Raw genomic sequence first — 21,226 nt, forward strand, 5'->3', positions numbered from 1 at the left:
TCTTCTGCACGAAGAAGAACCGGGCCCCTGCAGGTGACACTGACTTCCTAATGAATCCTCTTGCCTGATTCTCCTGGATATATTGGGACATTGCCTCCATCTCCGGGAGAGACAGGGGATAGACTCGACACTGGGGAGGCTCTGCACCAAGCAAGAGGTTAATAGGACAGTCATAGGGGCGGTGGGGTGGAAGGGCCTCCACAGCCCTCTTGGAGAATACGTCCGCATAGGGCCAATAGTGCTTGGGGAGAAAGGAAAGATCTGCGGGTACTTCATAAGCAGGAACCTGAACGCACTCCCTCAGACATCTGCCCTCACAAGATTCAAAAAAATAGCAAAAAGGGCAGGAGATGCTTACCTGCCTAGGCCTCCAAACAAATGCATTATCAGGATGCAGTGGACCAATATGGTTAAGATGGCAACACAGGTGCAGAAATACTGATGAGGCAGCCACTCACAACCTACCAAATTACTTGAGGGGGTGGCTGCTTGGCATATGACTGCACATTAGAGACTTGTTCACACAATGGGAATGCACAGCATCCAGGTTAACAGCCTATTAGTGACGCCCTTCTATTAGCTCAGGTGGGCTGCCCAGCGCTATTAAGATGCATCCGATGTGAACAGACACCACAGTTTACAAGACAGAATGGGCCAACTGCACCCCAAAAAAATGCAAAAAACACATATCTAAAAAAATATGTGAGGTATTAGTTTATATTCTGGCCAAAATATGTTAGCTCGTAACCCAACGTCACGGGTCCCCACGCTTACGAGTCCTACTAACCAATGCTAGCACAAAAACAGGATTCAAAGATCCTCCAAAAATTCAAAAACATAGCAAAATGGGCAGGAGATGCTTACCTGCCTAGGCCTCCAAACAAATGCATTATCAGGATGCAGTGGACCGATATGGTTAAGATGGCAACACAGGTGCAGAAATACCGATGAGGCAGCCACTCACAACCTACCAAATTAATGGAGGGGGTGGCTGCTCGGCATATGACTGCACATTAGAGACTTGTATGTGGCGCTGTTCACACAATGGGAATGCACAGCATCCAGGTTAACAGCCTATTAGTGACGCCCTTCTATTAGCTCAGGCGGGCTGCCCAGCGCTATTAAGATGCACAAGAACACAAGATTCACTCTATCCCAAAATTCTTTCTTAGGACCACTCTTTATGAGGGGAGTGATAATGTAACCCGGGTATCCCTAGCAGAATCTCTTCTATTCCCTCAGGAATGACAAGAAGGAAAATAATCTCCTGATGGGATGGAGACATTGATAATGAAAATGGGATGGTCTGGTGTGTTATTTGTGAGGGCAGTGTCGACCCGTTCACCACTCGTACAGTCACCGGCTTGGCGAGCATCACCAGGAGTATTGCGTGGCGTTGGGCAAAGGCAGAGGACATAAAATTCCCCTCACCCCCGGAACCCACGCAAAGCTTGACTGTAAGAGTGGATGGGCCTATGGTAATTGTCCCCTTGAAGGACAGTTTGGAGGAAAACGTCGCCATTTCAAGTGTACCTCCTCCTCCTACCACTAGACGCTGACTGTTTCCTGAATTCTGGGAACATCTGGAGGCAAGATGTCCTGAATGCCGGAAAACATGACAGACCTTAAGTGCACAAGCGGTCCGGGACTTAGATCCCGCTCGTGACAACTCCGTGGCCTCATGTGACTCGGACACCCGGACCGTAGATTTCAAAGGTTTGGCAAAGGTGGGAGCCAGCTGAAACCTCTGCCTACACTGGGCTCGCTCTAACCGCCGCTCGTTAAATGGAGGTCAATGGGAGTTGATAAAGTTATTAGCTCCTCCAGTGTGGCGGGAATCTCCCTGGTGGCCAAAGCGTTCTTCACATGGTCAGCCAGCCCCCTCCAAAATATAGGGATGAGGGCTTTATCCAGCCACTCCAGCTCAGATGCTAAAGTCCGGAAGTGGACAGCAAAATCGCTGACCATGGATGAGCCCTGGATCAATGCCAGCAGTTATAGCGCCGTATCATGGGTGACTCAAGGTCCTAAAAGACCTGTTTCAGAGTGCTCAGAAACAACAGTGCACTCTGCACCACATGATCGTCATGCTCCCACAACGGCGTAGCCCACTCCGATGCCCTGTCCAACAGAAGGGATAGAATGAATCCCTCCTTTGCCTGCTCTGTGGGAAAAGATGCTGCCAGGAGCTCAAGGTGCATTGAGCACTGGCTCAAGAATCCCCTACATGACTTGCAATCACCAGAGTATTTATCAGGCAGTGGAAGGGGGCATAAGGTCAGAAAAGGGGTGGCAGTGGACAAACTTGCTGCAGCCACACTAGCAGTCTTAACAGCTACTGCGGTAACATCCACAGCTGAGGTTGCACGCCGCCAACCTGCCCTTCAGCTGCTGGCGAACCTCTGCAATAGCTGTTCGTCCGCCATTACTAGCCAGACCCTGGTGCTAGTATATTGTTAGGGCTGGCAGAATGGAAGTATTGAGATAATATAGGTGCGTTCGTAGCCCGGGGTCCACCGTGCAGGAGTGAGACCTGCTGCTAGTAAATGGTGGCACTATATGGCGGTACAACGCCTGAATAGACACGGGTTCTATCACTCGGTCTGTATAGAAGCGAGCTCTGTTGCTTCACAGAGTCACTGGGATTAGGATAATGCTGTGAACTGCTAACCTCACAGAGGATCACAGCTTACTAACAGAGCAGGTAGAATACTGTGGTCATACAGTCAGCGTCAGCACACAAACAACTCCTCTCCGTAGGTGCCGAAATTCTAGTGGCTATACGCCAGCCCTAAATTCAAACACATAATCTCCTCTCTGGAGGTGCTGGAATTCTAGTGGCTATACAGCCGACCCTGAGCACATGCAGACACAGACAACAAGGTAGCTAAGCTCATAAACATAAGTTGATACTAGTATTCCAGATGAAGTTTGACCTCATCGCGTGATCTAGACTGTATGCTTCTGTTAATGCATCCCCGAATTGCATTTGCCTTTTTTGCTGCTGCATCACTCTGTTAACCCATGTTCAGTTTATGATCTATTAGTATAGCTAAGTCTTTTTCACATGGGCTGTTTGTTAGCCCTATTCCTCCCATTCTGTATATGTTTTTTCATTTTTATTGCCCTGATGTAGTACTTTCATTTTTCCTTGTTAAAAACCATTCTGTTAGTTGCTGCCCACTGCTCCAGTTTATATCTTTTTAAATCATTTCTCTTCTCTAGTATTAGCTATTCCTCCTAGCTTTGTGTCATCAGCAAATCATTGAGAAAGTTGGTGAACAATACAGGGCCCAGGACAGAACTCTGTGGTACCCCACTTGAGACATTCATCCAACTCAATGTGCTGCCATTTACGACCACTCTTTGGGTCCGATCACTAAGCCAGTTATGAATTCACCTTACAGACGCCTTGTCCATTCAATACTTAGTCATTTTTTCAATTATGATGGTTTGAGATACTTTGTCAAATGCTTTGCTGAAGTCAAGATATGCTATATCTACAGCATTTCCCTGATCCACACAGTCAGTGATTCTGTCATAGAAGGAAATTAAGTTAGTCTTACATGACTTATTAGTTACAAACCCATGCTGACTTTGGTTAATCACTTCATTCTTATACAGGTACTTACATACATGTTGTTTAATAATTTGTTCAAAGATCTTTCCTGGTAAAGTCAGACTCACTGGCCTATTGTTCCCTGGGTCCAGCTTCTTCCCATGTTTGAAGATAGGAATAGCATTTGCTCTTCTCCAGTCTTCTGGGACTTCTTTGAAATTTCTTGGAGAACGGGAGGTTATGGAGAGTGGTTCAAAAATTACTTCTGCTATCTCCTTCAGTACTTTGGGATGTAATTCATCTGGACCAGGGGACTTGAATTCATTTATGTTAGCTAAGTGTTTCCTCACTATCTTACTGTTTATAGATATCCTGGATTCTTCTATTCCTTTAATAGGACAGTGAAGATCAGTTGATGTTACATTTCCTTTCTGAGAGAAAACAGATGCAAAATAGGAATTTAAAAGTTCGGTCTTCTCAATATCCTTTCTTACCATTTCATCATTTTCATCCTGTAAAAATCCTACAGCATCTTTAACTTTTCTTTTACTTTTGACATATCCTCAAAATCCTTTTTTAATGCTTTTGACATCTCTTGCAAGCCTGAATTCATTGTCAGATTTAGCTAATCTGATTCATGCCCTGCAGGTTCTGCAGACAGCATTATATTCTTCTTTAGATATGCCTCCCTCTTTCCATTTGATAGACATTTGTTTCTTCCCTTTTAGCATGTGTTTAAGTTATGTGTTCATCCATCCTGCTTTCCTTAAATGCTTCGTATTCTTCCCTCTTTTTGGAATTGTTAATGATTGTTCTTTGAAAATCTCATTTTTCAAGATTTCCCATCCTTCCTCGACATTTTTGTCCTAAAGAATATTCAGCAATTGAATCCCTCTGATTCTCTTTCTGAGTCCATTAAAATCTGCCTTTCTGAATTCTAACCTTGAAGTCTGAGTCTTCACATGTCTTCCTCCTCTAGTTATCCAAAATTCTAAAAAAGCATGGTCCCTACCTCCTAGTGTCCCAGTCACTCTTACCTCCTCAACCATTTCCTCCCTTTTTATAAGGATTAGATCCAAGGTAGCAGATCCCCTTGTTTTCTCCCCTACCTTTTGTAAAAATTGCACTACAAATTGTATGGTGCAATTTCTCCTGTTACCCTCATGAAAATGCAAAATTTGGAGCTAAAATAACATTTTGTGGGAGGAAAATGTGATTTTATTATTTTCACGGCTCAACATTATAAATTTCTGTGAAGCACCTTGGGGATCAAGGTGCTCACCACGCATCTAAATATATTCCTTGATATGTCTAGTTTCCCAAATGTGGACATTTTGGGGGGTTTCCACTGTTTAGACACATTAGGGGCTCTCCAAATGGGACATAATGTCCGCTAATGATTCCATGAAATGCTACATTCATAAAGTCAAATGACGCTACTTCACTTCTGAGCCATGAGCCCTGCCATGCACCCAAACAGTAGTATTCTCTCTCAAGTGGGGTATCGGCATACTCGGGAGAAATTGCACAACGAAATGTATGGTGCAAATTCTCTTGTTACCCTTATGAATATGCACAAGGATATCGAAAAGAAATATAAAAGGGGAGACAAGGGGTGCAGAGTCAAAGTGTAGGTGTATATTCACTGCAAGAAAATATAAATTGTTGCACTCACCCTTTGAATGTCTTGTATGTACAGGCAAATGATCCGTGTGATGGATCTTCTTGTAATCTTCTGGTCTGCAGCACAACTGCAGGGACTATGCCAGCCTTGATCCAAGGTTTGCATCTGAATATAATGGCAAATAAAAATTTTACTTTCTCTGCACTTCTGGAAGGCAAGGATAGTTTGACGATGAGATAATTTGCTCAGTAACAAATTTATTAGGACACTTTAATACGAAAAAAACAATGAGTTTCAACCCGCAACGGCCCTTATCAGGTATAATATGTGCTTTTAAAATTTTTTTTCAAGAAAGTTGTATTTATAGACTGTTGACTCCTGACACATATCAGGGGTGTGCCTCAATTAATTAGGATGCCAGAACAGTTGACATGTCCAGGCTTTGATGCAGACTTATCACCAGAGCCCACATCAAAGCGGGAGTTCTGCCATCAGACATACTATTGCGTCTGATGGCAGAAAGGGGTTAAACATCACCACAAAATTGACATAAAGGTAACTCCTGTGGAACAAATACCACAGAATGACACAAACAGGATCCAGAAATTAAATAGAAAAGAGTCCTACTGGATTTTCCGGTTGAAAACCTTATATCCAGATGGCCTTCAATGAAACAGTGAAAAATGTGTAGAGATTTTTAATGGAGAGGGGAGATAGGAGGGAGCGGGAGAAGGGGTGAATGAAAGATGAAAAAAACAATTTTTGTTTTTTTTTCTCCTTTCCAAACTTTTTAATTTTTTGCCAAGACGACATGTAATATAATTATTTTATAAATATATATGCATAGGGTTACAGGATTTGTTTTTCATATATATTTTTATGTTTTTTTTTCATTATATATATATATATATATATATATATATATACCATTGTAGCATTCTTATATGTTAAGATTGGTTTAAGATCACACTGACCCAATTTGGGAGGGGTGTTAATCTTAATTAATTGAGGCACACCCTTGCTATGTGTCAGGAGTCACCAGTCTTTAAAGGGACACTGTCACCTGAATTTGGAGGGAACAATCTTCAGCCATGGAGGCGGGGTTTTCGGGTGTTTGATTCACCCTTTCCTTACCTGCTGGCTGCATGCTGGCTGCAATATTGGATTGAAGTTTATTCTCTGTCCTCCGTAGTACATGCCTGCACAAGGTAAGATTGCCTTCCGCAGGTGTGTACTATGGAGGACAGAGAATGAACTTCAATCCAATATTGCAGCCAGCATGCAGCCAGCGGGTAAGGAAAGGGTGAATCAAACACCCAAAAACCCCGCCTCCATGGCTGAAGATTGTTCCCTCCAAATTCAGGTGACAGTGTCCCTTTAAAGACAACTTTCTTTTAAAATTTTTTGAAGAAACATATTATACCTGATGAAGGTCATTGCAGACAGAAACTCGTTGTTTTGTTCTTATTAAAATGTCCTAAAAAATTTGTCACTGAGTAAATTATCTCAAACTATCATCGTCCTCCGGAAGTGCTGAAAAAGGAAAATGCTTATTTACCCTTATAAATATGCAATATTTTGTGCTTAAAACATATTTGTGGGTAAAATTAGTTTATTTTTTATTTTTACTGCTTAACGTTATAAACTTCTGTGAAGCCCCTGAGGGTTCAATGTGCTCACCACACATCTAGATCAGTTCCATGAGGGGTCTAGTTTCCAAAATGGTGTGACGAGTGGTGGATTTTCACTGTTTAGTCACATCAGAGGCTCTCAAAATGTGACATTGCGTCCGCCAATTGATCAAGGAAATTTTAGGCTCAAAAAGTCAAATGGTGCTCCTTCCCTTCTAAGCTCTGCCGTGTGCCCAAACAGTAGTTCTCTCCCTCATGTCGGGTATCAGCATGCTCGGGAAAAATTACACAACAAATTTTGGGGTCCATTTTCTCCTGTTGCCCTTGTTAAAATAGAAAAATCGGGATCTGAAATAATTATTTTGTGAAAAAAAGTTGAAAGTTCATTTTTTTTCCACATTTCAAAAATTCCTGTGAAGCACCTGAAGGGTAAATAGACTTCTTGAATGTAGTTTTTGAGCACCTTGAGGGGTGCAATTTTTAGAATGGCATCACTTTCAGGTATTTTCTATCTACAGACCCCACAAAGTGACTTGTGATGTGGTCCCTAAAAAAATGGCTTTGTAAATCTTGTTGGAAAAAATGAAAAATTACAAGTTTACTTTTAATCCTTATAACTTCCTAACAAAAAAAATGTGTTTCCAAAATTGTGCTGATGTAAAGTAGACATGTGGGAAATGTTACTTATTAACTATTTTCTGTGACATATCTCTGTGATTTTAGGACACACAAATTCAGATTTGGAAAATGGCAACATTTTCAAAATTTTCACCAAATTTCAGAATTTTTCACAAATAAATGCCAGTCATGTGAAAGACATGTTACACTACTATCATGAAGTACAATATGTCATGAATCACCAGGATCCGTTCAAGCATTCTAGAGTTATAACCTCACAAAGTGACAGTGGTCACAATTGTAAAAATTGTCCTGGTCATTAACGTGCAAACCACCTTCGGGGTGAAGGGATTAATTAGTCACAGTCAGTGATTCCTACCTGCCCTTTATATTTGTAGCTTTTAGCCCAGGAGAGACATGATTGATGAATATTAGGTTTAGGGATCCATAAAAAAGACACATCCTATTGTGATCGAAATATGTCAAATATCTAGTGTTTACATATATCTTAGCGCTTACAGAGGCGACTGTATTCCTTTGTATGTTGTGCAGTCATGGCAGTTTGCACCTGTTCACACTTGCTTTGTTCTGTTCAGAGGTGCTTGTGATTTTTTTTGCAATTATGACTCTTGTTTTCTCACTGTTTTTCCAGGTGAACCCTTCGATAACAACATGAATATAACTGCTGCTGTATCTAATATAATCGTCTCCATCTTACTGAGTAAGCGATTTGATTATGAAGATCCCACACTTTTGAAGCTGATAAAGATGATTAGTGAAAATAACCAATTAGGTGGTACCCTCATTATGGTGAGCAGATCAACTCATTTGTATTTGAGAAATAGTAGTTAAGTCATTCACAAGATTTGTAATGTGTGATTGGGGAGGTTGCAACCCATAATGTGCCCCTACTCTTAAACTTACAATTTTACAAACATATTTCTCAAATGTGTTGTCCTTTGCCAGTCAAAAATGTGGAAAGCTCATCAAGCACTGCTTTCCCTTGTTTGCATTGGAATGTACAATTAATATTTTCAAGATTGTGTGACCTTTATATTTTATAGTAATGATTAGAGTTGAGCCAATATGTTCGGAATCGGTTGCTGAATGTGAATTTGCGATATTTGTACCATATTCTTACCTTATTCATTCCCGACTTTATGTTTGATGCTCGGTTCCGAACATGTTAATTCAGTTCTACTCCCTTTGACTCCAATGACGTTTGGCTGTGTTCTGCGACCATTGCAAAAACGATCGTTTTCGGAACCTAATTTTGAAAAATTCACACAACTGTAGTAATGATGGACTGTCAAATTTTATTTAATTGAGTGGTTCTTATTTAATTCTCGGCTTAGAAAAGTCATGTAATAGGGACTGTGTGTCAGGTGTCGAGTTCCCGCCGCTGCACAGGGGGAATCTTGAACCATGTCCACTGCGGTCTCCCATTCTCCTTCAGCCACAGTGGAGCCTGCTCAGCAGAGACGTAAATCCCAGCGTCTGGCTCAAGCTGATACTGGGTGCTTAGTTACTGCTGCCTTTCCAGGCTCTGCCTTCGTAGCCAGCAATGATCAGCAACGAGCAGGCGTTTCAGGGACTATGTCCTGTTTTTCCCATACTGAGCATGCCCCGCAGGTCCCAAAGTGCTACTACTAAAAAAGTTTTGTATGGCCGCTTGGCCATGCGCTAGTGTAAACATGTTAACATGTGTGTGTGGATGTATGCCTGTCATTGTATGAAAGCTCCTAATCATTCCCCTTTCTAGTGTTGATGACTGCTCATAAATGGTGGAGCTACCTAGCGCCTAAAAGTGCTATGCCGCACATTAGCACAAGATTCTGCATCTGTTAGCAGCGACTACCAGTGCGGTGCCATGTGCAAATAGTGCGCTTTCCTGGCCATCCCATTATTCATCACAGCGACAATGTACATGCCAAGGGATTTATCCTCCTGCCCCATGCCCGCCACTCGTATATATATCTAATCGTGCATCAAGGTAACTAGCTTATGCCTTATCTTTATTCCGAGGACCTACTATCTTGATTAATGCTGTAGAGGTTTCGTAGCAAAGATTGTTGCTCTTTACCAGCAGTCTCTAACCATCTCTGGCTCCTCTCTATTTGTAGATATCATGTATGTTTATTTACCAATGTTTTACATATTGGTGTATATATTTTTGCATTTTTTTGTATATTTTAGTCTTTTCTCATTGTCTTTACCTTTGTTGATGTTGCTAGATTTATATTTGATTTCTTTATTCCCGTAGTAACCCCATGAATAAGACCCGGGAAGGTCGAAATGTTGGGTTTCTGTCTGCACTTTTTTCTTTTTCTTTTGTGGCAACCTGGTTTGTGAACACAATAAACTTGTAAAATACTTTTTGCATCACATCAGTTCTGAGTGTGCGGTAATTTTTTGGTGCATTAATGCTTGGACCATATGGTCTGTTTTACCAGCACCTCCTTGCTTTTGACCTGAGTGCACACCATTATCTCCAAAACCCCGTAATACCAAATGAGACAGTCAGTCTACAATCAGGGATTGGCCGCTTGGCACACCAGTGCAAATAAATAATCTGCAGCAGTGTTCACACAGAATATGAACAGCAACTGGATCATAGCCTATTAGTAATGCAATGTGGCGGGCTGACCAGTGCTAACTGTAATGCGTCCCGTGTGAACAGAGGCCACAACTTACAAAGCCATCAGGGCCCAACTACACCTCAAAAAGTAAAAGTAAAAAAGTGCACAAGAACATAAGCTGGCAACCCACGTCATGGGTCCTCACGCTTTCCAGTCAATATAGTGAGTGAATCCTGTTTGATTAAAGAACGTCAACCACTAGAGTTGTCTAGTTCATATTTTCTCCTGGATGGACCTGCCAAGAAAGATCATGATGGACCAAGGGACTCATTTTATGTCCAAATTTATGAGGAGTTGTATAAGACTCTCCAGATTACCCAACTCTTATCATCGGGGTACCATCCGCAGACAGATGGCCTGGTGGAGAGGTTCAGCAAAACCTTGAAATCTGTGCTAAAACCCACATGGTTTTTTTTTGCCTTCCTCTGGATCAACATGTTAGGGCATGTTAGGTTAGGCTATGGGTGGAACTAGATGGACTTAACGTCTTCCTTCAACCTTAATAACTATGTTACTATGGAGAAGGATGGCCAAGACTGGGTTTGCCTGCTACTGTATCTACTGTTTTTCATTAGAGAAGACCCACAGGCTTATGTGGGTACTCACCATTTGATCTGCTATACCATTGAAACCTTCTGGAAATTGGAAAAGAGACATTGAAAGTGGAAGTAACACCCCACCGAAGCATCTACAAAGATGTGGCCTGGATGCAGGACAAGATCGCAAAGGTGATGCCGATTGTGAGGGAGAGCCTCATTCCTGCACACAAAAGGGTCTACAATTGGTCAGCAAGACTCATTTTAGCCCTGGAGAGCAGGTGTTGGTGTTGATCCCAAGGGTGGAAAGTTAGTTTGTGGACAAGTGACAAGGGCCATACAAGGTGGTTGAAAAGATGAGAAATGTCAACTACAAGGTCCACCAATCGGAGAAGAAAGCCATACCAGGGGTACCACATTGAAGAAAAAAAGGGGAAAGCCTACAGCAATGAAGCCAGTAAAAACCAGAGTATAAAATGTAGAAACTTTATTAGAACAATTGCAAGGACATACAGTAAGTGCTGGTCACCACATCGGAACCTGGGTGCAACAATCAACGCATTTCAGCTAAGAGCCCTAATCATGTTGGTACCACATTAGCCTACTCAAACCATCGTGAGACAGGGAAACAGAGCAAGTATCATGCCTAGGGGACATGTCACAGTGGCAGAGACACTATCACCGGCCCAGAAGTCACAGTGCCAAGACCTGCTTCAGTGGAACTGGGAAATGTTTCCAGAGTTGCCAGGTTGTATGCAGGTTGTGGAGCATTAAGTCCTGAAAGAACCTCATGTGAGGGTGAACCAAAAGCTGTGTAAAATTCATGAAGCCTGCCGCCTGGTGATCTAAAAGGAGAATGTTGAGTCTGGGCATCATTGAAAGTCCCATTGTCCTTGTGCTAAAACCAGATGGAGAGTGGTGTTTCTGTAATGATTACAGGAAGCTGAACGAGGTGTCCAAGTTTGACGCATATCTGATGCCCTAGGATGATGAGCTCATTGAGAGGCCAAGTTTTTTCACCACTCTGGACCTAACAAAAGGGTGCTGGTAAATTCTCCTGTCCCCAAGTGCCAAGGAGAAGGCAGCCTACTCTACACATGACTGGTGTTTTAAATACGCCGGGATGCTATAAAATCACTTTAGTCTATTTTACTAGGCTCCACAATCATGGGGGAAACTGCTGACTTGACAGATCTCAAGAATGCAATCATTGACACACCCCACAAGGAGGGTAAGTAAAAAAGGTCATTGCTAAAGAAGATGGATGTTTACAGAGTGCAGTATCCATGCATATTACCGTAATTGAAAGTTGAGTGGAAGGAAAACGTGTGGTTGGTTAAAGGTGCACAAGCAACTCCAGGTGTCGAGCCACTCATGATCAATAGACAATGCCAGAAGCGTCTTATCTGGGCCAAGGAGGAAAAAAACCTGGACTGTTAAGGTACCTTCACACTGAACAATTTAATTGTGTTTGACACGCAACAGCGATCTGGATCCTGCTGTGACATCGTTGGTCGGAGCAGAAAGGCCAGAACTTTATTTCGTCGCTGGATCTCCCGCAGACATCGCTGAATCGGCATGTGTGACGCCGATTCAGCGATGTCTTCACTGGTAACCAGGGTAAACATCGGGTTACTAAGCGCAGGGCAGCGCTTAGTAACCCGATGTTTACCCTGGTTACCAGTGTAAATGTAAAAAAAAACAAACACTACATACTTACATTCCGGTGTCTGTCCCCCGGCGCTCTGCTTCCCTGCACTGTCAGCGCTGGCCGGCCGTAAAGCACAGCGGTGATGTAACCGCTCTGCTTTACGGCCGGCCGGCTCTCACAATCAGTGCAGGAAGCAGAGTGCCGGAGGACAGACACCGGAATGTAAGTATGTACTGTTTGTTTTTTTACATTTACACTGGTAACCAGGGTAAACATCGGGTTACTAAGCGCGGCCCTGCTCTTAGTAACCCGATGTTTACCCTGGTTACCAGGGGACTTCGCATAGTTGGTCGCTGGAGAGCTGTCTGTGTGACAGCTCTCCAGCGACCACACAGCGATGCTGCAGCGATCGGCATCGTTGTCTAGATCGCTGCAGTTTCGCTAAATGTGACGGTACCTTTAGTCAGTGGTCCAAGGTGTTTTTTTCAGATAAATGTTAATTTTGCATTTCATATGGAAATCAAGGTCCCAGAGTCTGTAGGAAGAGTGGATAGGCCACAATCCAAGCTGCTTGAGGTCTAGTGTGAAGTTTCCTCAATCAGTGATGGTTTGGGGAGCCATGTCATCTGCAGTCCACTGTGTTTTATCAAGACCAAAGTCAGCGCAGCTATCTTGTAGGATGATAGCAGGTGCGTAGGATGCTTTGATACACAGGAGGAAGAGCAAGGGTTAACAGGTTCTTTGTATGTAGAAAAGGTAATGGTACAAGCAGGGGGGTAAGGGATGTGATTAGAGGATGGGGAAGTCAAATGCAATAGAATATAAGAGGTTAACTTATCAGTCTCTGCGCGCTGAAGGAAGGTGGCAAGATGTCTCCGATCCGGTCCTGCAGATGAGCGATGCACATTTTCCTTGCGACGATGAATCCTTCCATTTTTTTATCACGCGATCTCCTGATCCTGATCCGTGTGCATGGTGGTCTAGAGGTGATGGTCGGCGGCACAGAAGAAGAAGCATAAAGTTCACTAGGCAAGGCCACAGTAGCAACACACAGTCCAGCGGACACAGCGACAGGCATGGGCCGGTCCTTAACAGGCACCGCAAGGATGGGACTAAGCGGTGCCTCCGCGATGATGAGCAGAGCCAAGGCACATACTCTATCCTTGTTACTACGTGGTGCGGAAGTCTTTCTGTGCTGAGCGTAGGATGTGTCGGCAGTCTGGCTAGCTGGGGGTATAGGCACAGCTAGTGGGTGTGGGTCCATGGAGAGGAAGTCAGCCGCCTCACTACTCACAAGCTTGTTCCTCGCCAAGTGTCCCGTCTTCCCGCTCAAACTGCTATATATGTCAGACCCACCCCAATCAGTCAGGAGTCCTGAACTGCTCCAGTCAGCAATCTCTTCCCCCTAAAACACTGGTGGCAGACCCGACGGTTCCAGGCCAGATACGCAGGAGAGTCCGCTAGCTTGGCTCTCCTCCGTACAGTCTATCAAGAAATATTAGAGCACTACATGTTTCCCTCTGCCGACAAGCTTTTTGAAGATGGAAATTTCCTTCTCCAGCAGGACTTGGCATCTGTACACACTGCCAAAAGTACCAATAATTGGTTTAAAAATAACATTATCACTATGCTTGATTGGCAGCAAACACGCATGACCTTAACCCCATAGAGAATCTATAGAGCATTGTCAAGATGAAGATTAGAAACACAAAACCCAACAATGCAGATGAGCTGAAAGCTGCTATCAATGCAACCTGGGCTTCTATAACATCTCAGCAGTGCACAGGCTGGTCACCTCCATGCCACACCGCATTGCTGCAGTAATTGATGCAAAAGGAGTCACGACCAAGCATTCAGTGCATTTACTGAACATACATTTCAGTAGGCAAACATTTTGGATTTTAAAATCTTTTTTACTCTTTATTCTAATTTACTGAGATAATGCCTTTTGGGTTTTCATTGGCTGTAAACCATAATCATCAACATTAATAGAAATAAACACTTGAAAAAGATCACTCTGTTTGTAATGACTCTATATAATATATGAGTTTCACTTTTTGTATTGAAGAACTGAAATAAATAAACTTTTTGATGATATTCTAATTTTGTGAGAAGCACCTGTATCTCCTCTGTAAACACAAGAATGGGTATGCTGAAATCTTACTTCCCCGCCATGTCAAATTCACAAATTCCTGGAATCTGGATAAATGCAGCTTTAAGATGCTGGAAATCCTTAAAGGGGTTGTCCGCTACTTTCAGTTAACCTCCCCTATGTATCTCCCCGGGGCCCCTGAGGAATTTTCTAAATACCTTCTGTTGCCGTTTTCTCCTGTGTGCGGCGCTATGGCGGCGGCTGAGTCCGGGTCACGTGACCCCCAGGCTGCAGCCGCCGCTAATTTCCGCCGACATCACGTCAATTTCTAGACTCTGGAAATTGACGTGACGTCAGCAGTAGGCATGACCAGCCTCCACAGACAGCAGTCACTCAAGAGTGACTGGGCTGTGGGCGGCGCTGGGGGCTGCTTGCGGGGCTGTGCTGGGGGCGGGCAGGGCTGTGCTGGAGGCGGGCGGGGCTATGCGGGTGGGCTGTGCTGGGATCTGCGGGTGGGCGGGGCTGGGGTCTGCGGGCCGACCGTGCTCATGTGCTGACTTAGATCCAGTGGTGGCCGGTGTGGTGGTGGCGGTGGCGGCAGCCGGTGCGGTAGAGGCGCCCGGTGCGGCAGTCGGTTGCGGTGGCGGCGGTCGGTGCGGTGGTGGCAGGGGGTGGGGGTCTGCGTGGTGAATCTATCAAAGGTTCTGGAGTGTGCGGGTGGGGGGTCTGCGGGGCTGTGCGGTGGGGTCATTGGTGTGTGTGTGTCTCTGTGTGCAGGCATGGTCCGATGGAATTACAAGACCCATCGGGCTATGCCTGCTACACTGACAGTGAGTGACACATTAGCCAATGATGGGACAGTAGTAGTCGCATCTTCCGGGTAATGTGTTGAATGTAAAAAAAACCCACATACAGTACATACATACAACAAAAAGAAAGGAAAAAAAAAAGAAGAAAAAAAAAAAGAGCATAAACCGCACATCCCAAAATCATACGTTGATCTAAGGCCGCTAGGCAAAAATTTATATACTACAGAACCTAATAATTGTATGATATAGTAACATAGTTAGTAAGGCCGAAAAAAGACATTTGTCCATCCAGTTCAGCCTATATTCCATCATAATAAATACCCAGATCTACGTCCTTCTACAGAACCTAATAATTGTATGATACAATATTGTTCTGCTCCAGGAAGACATCCAGGCCTCTCTTGAACCCCTCGACTGAGTTCGCCATCACCACCTCCTCAGGCAAGCAATTCCAGATTCTCACTGCCCTAACAGTAAAGAATCCTCTTCTATGTTGGTGGAAAAACCTTCTCTCCTCCAGACGCAAAGAATGCCCCCTTGTGCCCGTCACCTTCCTTGGTATAAACAGATCCTCAGCGAGATATTTGTATTGTCCCCTTATATACTTATACATGGTTATTAGATCGCCCCTCAGTCGTCTTTTTTCTAGACTAAATAATCCTAATTTCGCTAATCTATCTGGGTATTGTAGTTCTCCCATCCCCTTTATTAATTTTGTTGCCCTCCTTTGTACTCTCTTTAGTTCCATTATATCCTTCCTGAGCACCGGTGCCCAAAACTGGACACAGTACTCCATGTGCGGTCTAACTAGTGATTTGTACAGAGGCAGTATAATGCTCTCATCATGTGTATCCAGACCTCTTTTAATGCACCCCATGATCCTGTTTGCCTTGGCAGCTGCTGCCTGGCACTGACTGCTCCAGGTAAGTTTATCATTAACTAGGATCCCCAAGTCCTTCTCCCTGTCAGATTTACCCAGTGGTTTCCCATTCAGTGTGTAATGGTGATATTGATTCCTTCTTCCCATGTGTATAACCTTACATTTATCATTGTTAAACCTCATCTGCCACCTTTCAGCCCAAGTTTCCAACTTATCCAGATCCATCTGTAGCAGAATACTATCTTCTCTTGTATTAACTGCTTTACATAGTTTTGTATCATCTGCAAATATCGATATTTTACTGTGTAAACCTTCTACCAGATCATTAATGAATATGTTGAAGAGAACAGGTCCCAATACTGACCCCTGCGGTACCCCACTGGTCACAGCGACCCAGTTAGAGACTATACCATTTATAACCACTCTCTGCTTTCTATCACTAAGCCAGTTACTAACCCATTTACACACATTTTCCCCCAGACCAAGCATTCTCATTTTGTGTACCAACCTCTTGTGCGGCACGGTATCAAACGCTTTGGAAAAATCAAGATATACCACGTCCAATGACTCACCGTGGTCCAGCCTATAGCTTACCTCTTCATAAAAACTGATTAAATTGGTTTGACAGGAGCGATTTCTCTTAAACCCATGCTGATATGGAGTTAAAGGGACTCTGTCACCTGAATTTGGCGGGACTGGTTTTGGGTCATATGGGCGGAGTTTTCAGGTGTTTGATTCACCCTTTCCTAACCCGCTGGCTGCATGCTGGCTGCAATATTGGATTGAAGTTCATTCTCTGTCCTCCATAGTACACGCCTGCGCAAAGCAATCTTGCCTTGTGCAGGCGTGTACTATGGAGGACAGAGAATGAACTTCAATCCAATATTGCAGCCTGCATGCAGCCAGCGGGTAAGGAAAGGGTGAATCAAACACCTGAAAACTCCGCCCATATGACCCAAAACCAGTCCCGCCAAATTCAGGTGACAGGTTCCCTTTAAACAGTTATTCTCATTGAGATAATCCAGAATAACATCCCTCAGAAACCCTTCAAATATTTTACCAACAATAGAGGTTAGACTTACTGGCCTATAATTTCCAGGTTCACTTTTAGAGCCCTTTTTGAATATTGGCACCACATTTGCTATGCGCCAGTCCTGCGGAACAGACCCTGTCGCTATAGAGTCCCTAAAAATAAGAAATAATGGTTTATCTATTACATTACTTAGTTCTCTTAGTACTCGTGGGTGTATGCCATCCGGACCTGGAGATTTATCTATTTTAATCTTATTTAGCCGGTTTCGCACCTCTTCTTGGGTTAGATTGGTGACCCTTAATATAGGGTTTTCATTGTTTCTTGGGATTTCACCTAGCATTTCATTTTCCACCGTGAATACCGTGGAGAAGAAGGTGTTTAATATGTTAGCTTTTTCCTCACTATTTTTTAAGGGGCCTACATTTTCAGTTTTTATTCTTTTACTATTGATATAGTTGAAGAACAGTTTGGGATTAGTTTTACTCTCCTTAGCAATGTGCTTCTCTGTTTCCTTTTTGGCAGCTTTAATTAATTTTTTAGATAAAGTATTTTTCTCCCTATAGTTTTTTAGAGCTTCAATGGTGCCATCCTGCTTTAGTAGTGCAAATGCTTTCTTTTTACTGTTAATTGCCTGTCTTACTTCTTTGTTTAGCCACATTGGGTTTTTCCTATTTCTAGTCCTTTTATTCCCACAAGGTATAAACCGCTTACACTGCCTATTTAGGATGTTCTTAAACATTTCCCATTTATTATCTGTATTCTTATTTCTGAGGATATTGTCCCAGTCTACCAGATTAAGGGCATCTCTAAGCTGGTCAAACTTTGCCTTCCTAAAGTTCAGTGTTTTTGTGACTCCTTGACAAGTCCCCCTAGTGAAAGACAGGTGAAACTGCACAATATTGTGGTCGCTATTTCCTAGATGCCCAACCACCTGCAGATTTGTTATTCTGTCAGGTCTATTAGATAGTATTAGGTCTAAAAGTGCTGCTCCTCTGGTTGGATTCTGCACCAATTGTGAAAGATAATTTTTCTTGGTTATTAGCAGAAACCTGTTGCCTTTATGGGTTTCACAGGTTTCTGTTTCCCAGTTAATATCCGGGTAGTTAAAGTCCCCCATAACCAGGACCTCATTATGGGTTGCAGCTTCATCTATCTGCTTTAGAAGTAGACTTTCCATGGTTTCTGTTATATTTGGGGGTTTGTAACAGACCCCAATGAGAATTTTGTTACCATTTTTCCCTCCATGAATTTCGACCCATATGGACTCGACATCCTCATTTCCTTCGCTAATATCCTCCCTTAAAGTGGACTTTAGACAAGACTTTACATAGAGACAAACCCCTCCTCCTCTCCAATTTTTACGATCCTTTCTAAACAGACTGTAACCCTGTAAGTTAACTGCCCAGTCATAGCTTTCATCTAACCATGTCTCGGTTATTCCCACTATGTCAAAGTTACCTGTAGATATTTCTGCTTCTAGTTCTTCCATCTTGTTTGTCAGGCTTCTGGCGTTTGCGAGCATGCAGTTTAGAGGATTTTGGTTTGTTCCAATCTCCTCGCTGTGGATTGTTTTAGAAATGTTCTTACCTCCCATCTGAGTATGTTTTCCTTGGTCTTCTTTGTTCAAGTCTAATGTTTTTCTTCCCGTCCCCTCTTCTTCTAGTTTAACGCTCTCCTGATGAGTGTAGCGAGTCTTCTGGCGAATGTGTGTTTCCCAGGTTTGTTGAGGTGTAGTCCGTCTCTGGCGAGGAGTCCATCGTACCAGTAATTCACACCGTGGTCCAGGAATCCGAATCCTTGTTGTCTGCACCATCGTCTTAGCCAGTTGTTTGCATCAAGGATCCTGTTCCATCTCCTGGTGCCATGCCCGTCTACTGGAAGGATAGAAGAAAAAACTACCTGTGCATCCAGTTCCTTTACTTTCTTCCCCAACTCTTCAAAGTCTTTGCAGATTGTCGGTAGGTCCTTCCTTGCTGTGTCATTGGTGCCAACATGTATCAGAAGAAATGGGTGGACGTCCTTGGAGCTGAAGAGCTTTGGTATCCTATCGGTCACATCCTTGATCATCGCACCTGGAAGGCAGCATACTTCTCTTGCAGTTATGTCCGGTCTGCAGATGGCTGCTTCTGTGCCTCTCAGTAGTGAGTCTCCCACCACCACCACTCTTCGTTGCTTCTTGGCTGTACTTTTTGCTGTCACTTGTTGCTGTGTGCCCTTTTCTTTTTTGCTTGCTGGTATTGCTTCATCCTTAGGTGTGCCATCTTCATCCTCTACAAAGATTTGATATCGGTTCTTCAGTTGTGTGGTTGGTGATTTCTCCATGGTCTTCTTGCTTCTTTTGGTCACATGCTTCCACTCATCTGCTTTTGGAGGTTCTCTGACACTTTTTTCACCTTCTGTGACCAGTAGAGATGCTTCTGTTCTGTCTAGAAAGTCTTCATTCTCTTTGATGAGTTTCAAAGTTGCTATTCTTTCTTCCAGACCCTGCACCTTTTCTTCTAAAAGAGCCACAAGTCTACACTTCTGACAGGTGAAATTGGATTCTTCTTCTGGTCGATCTGTGAACATGTAGCACATGCTGCAGCTCACCATGTAGGTTGTCACATCTGCCATGTTGCTCCTAGATCCTGCTGACTTGCTGTGTGTTTTCCTTCTTGTGTAATCTACTCAGCCAAGCTCTCTTGCAATAATATCCTACAGGCAAAAATTCCTTACGGCGCGCGGTTTGGTGATGCTTTCGAAGCAGCTGGTCCCGGCTGTACCCAACGATCTTCTAGCTTAGGGAGACTTCGCTTTTCCCAGAAGGCACCTGGAATATGCAAATTAGCCTCCTCAAGCTTGAATCCCTGGTTTGGTGATGCTTTCCAAGCAGCTGGTCCCGGCTGTACCCAACGATCTTCTAGCTTAGGGAGACTTCGCTTTTCCCAGAAACCACCTGGAATATGCAAATTAGCCTCCTCAAGCTTGAATCCCTGGTTTGAATCCCTGGTGACATGAACCATGCACCATGTGATGAAATGCAACATGTGACAACATGCGACATGCACAATGTGACAACAAGAACTCTGCGACATGCACAATGCACCATGCGACATGCACCATGAACTACCTGATATGAACCATGCACCATGTGACGACATGCAACATGTGACAAAATGTGACATGCACCATGCGACAACATGAACAATGTGACATGCACAATGCACCATGTGACATGCACCATGAACCATGCGACATACACCATGTGACAACATGCGAAATGCACCATGTGACAACGCACCATGTGACAACATGTGACATGCACCATGTGAAAACATGCGACATGCACCATGTGACAACATGCAACATGCAACATGAACCATGCGACATGCACCATGAACCATGCGACAACATGCACACATGCGGCACACACCATGTGACATGCACCATGCGACAACATGTGACACGCACCATGCGACATGCACCATGTGACATGCACCATGCGACATGTGCCATGCGACATGCACCATGTGACATGCACCATGCGACAACATGTGACATGCACCATGTGACATGCACATGCTACATGCACCATGCGGCAACATGTGACAACATGCACCATGTGACGACATGCACCATGTGACAACATATGGCATGCACCATGTGACAACATGTGGCATTCACCATGCAACAACATGCACCATGAACCATGCGACATGCACCATGAACCATGTGACATACACCATGTGACATGCACCATGCGACATACACCATGTGACAACATGCACCATGCGACGACATGCATCATGTGACAACATGCGACATGCACCATGTGACAATATGCAGCATGCACCATGCAACAACATGCGACATGCACCATGCGACATGCATCATGCGACAAGATGTGACATGCACCATGCGACAACATGTGACATGCACCATGCGACATGCACCATGCGACGCACACCATGTGACATGCACCATGCGACAACATGCGACACACACCATATGACACACACCATGTGACACGCGCCATTCGTCATGCATCATGCGACACGCACCATGTGACAACATGCAACATGCACCATGCGACACGCACATGCGACATGCATCATGTGAGAACATGCAACATGAAACATGTGACAACATGCACCATGTGACATGCAACAACATGC

At 43.8% G+C, this 21,226-nt stretch overlaps 1 protein-coding gene across 2 annotated transcripts in view; it reads left to right on the forward strand.

Annotated features, from left to right (window-relative positions):
* The window catches only part of LOC138638723 (cytochrome P450 2K6-like), a 294,437-nt gene that overhangs the window by 157,454 nt on the left and 115,757 nt on the right, over positions 1–21,226 (forward strand). For both annotated transcript variants that reach the window (XM_069728251.1, XM_069728252.1), the window contains exon 5: positions 8,085–8,242. In XM_069728251.1, coding sequence (XP_069584352.1) covers positions 8,085–8,242 — 158 coding nt within the window. The remainder of the gene's footprint in view (positions 1–8,084; positions 8,243–21,226) is intronic.

This window comes from Ranitomeya imitator, chromosome 5 (assembly GCF_032444005.1).
Source record: "Ranitomeya imitator isolate aRanImi1 chromosome 5, aRanImi1.pri, whole genome shotgun sequence".
Taxonomy (NCBI): domain Eukaryota; kingdom Metazoa; phylum Chordata; class Amphibia; order Anura; family Dendrobatidae; genus Ranitomeya; species Ranitomeya imitator.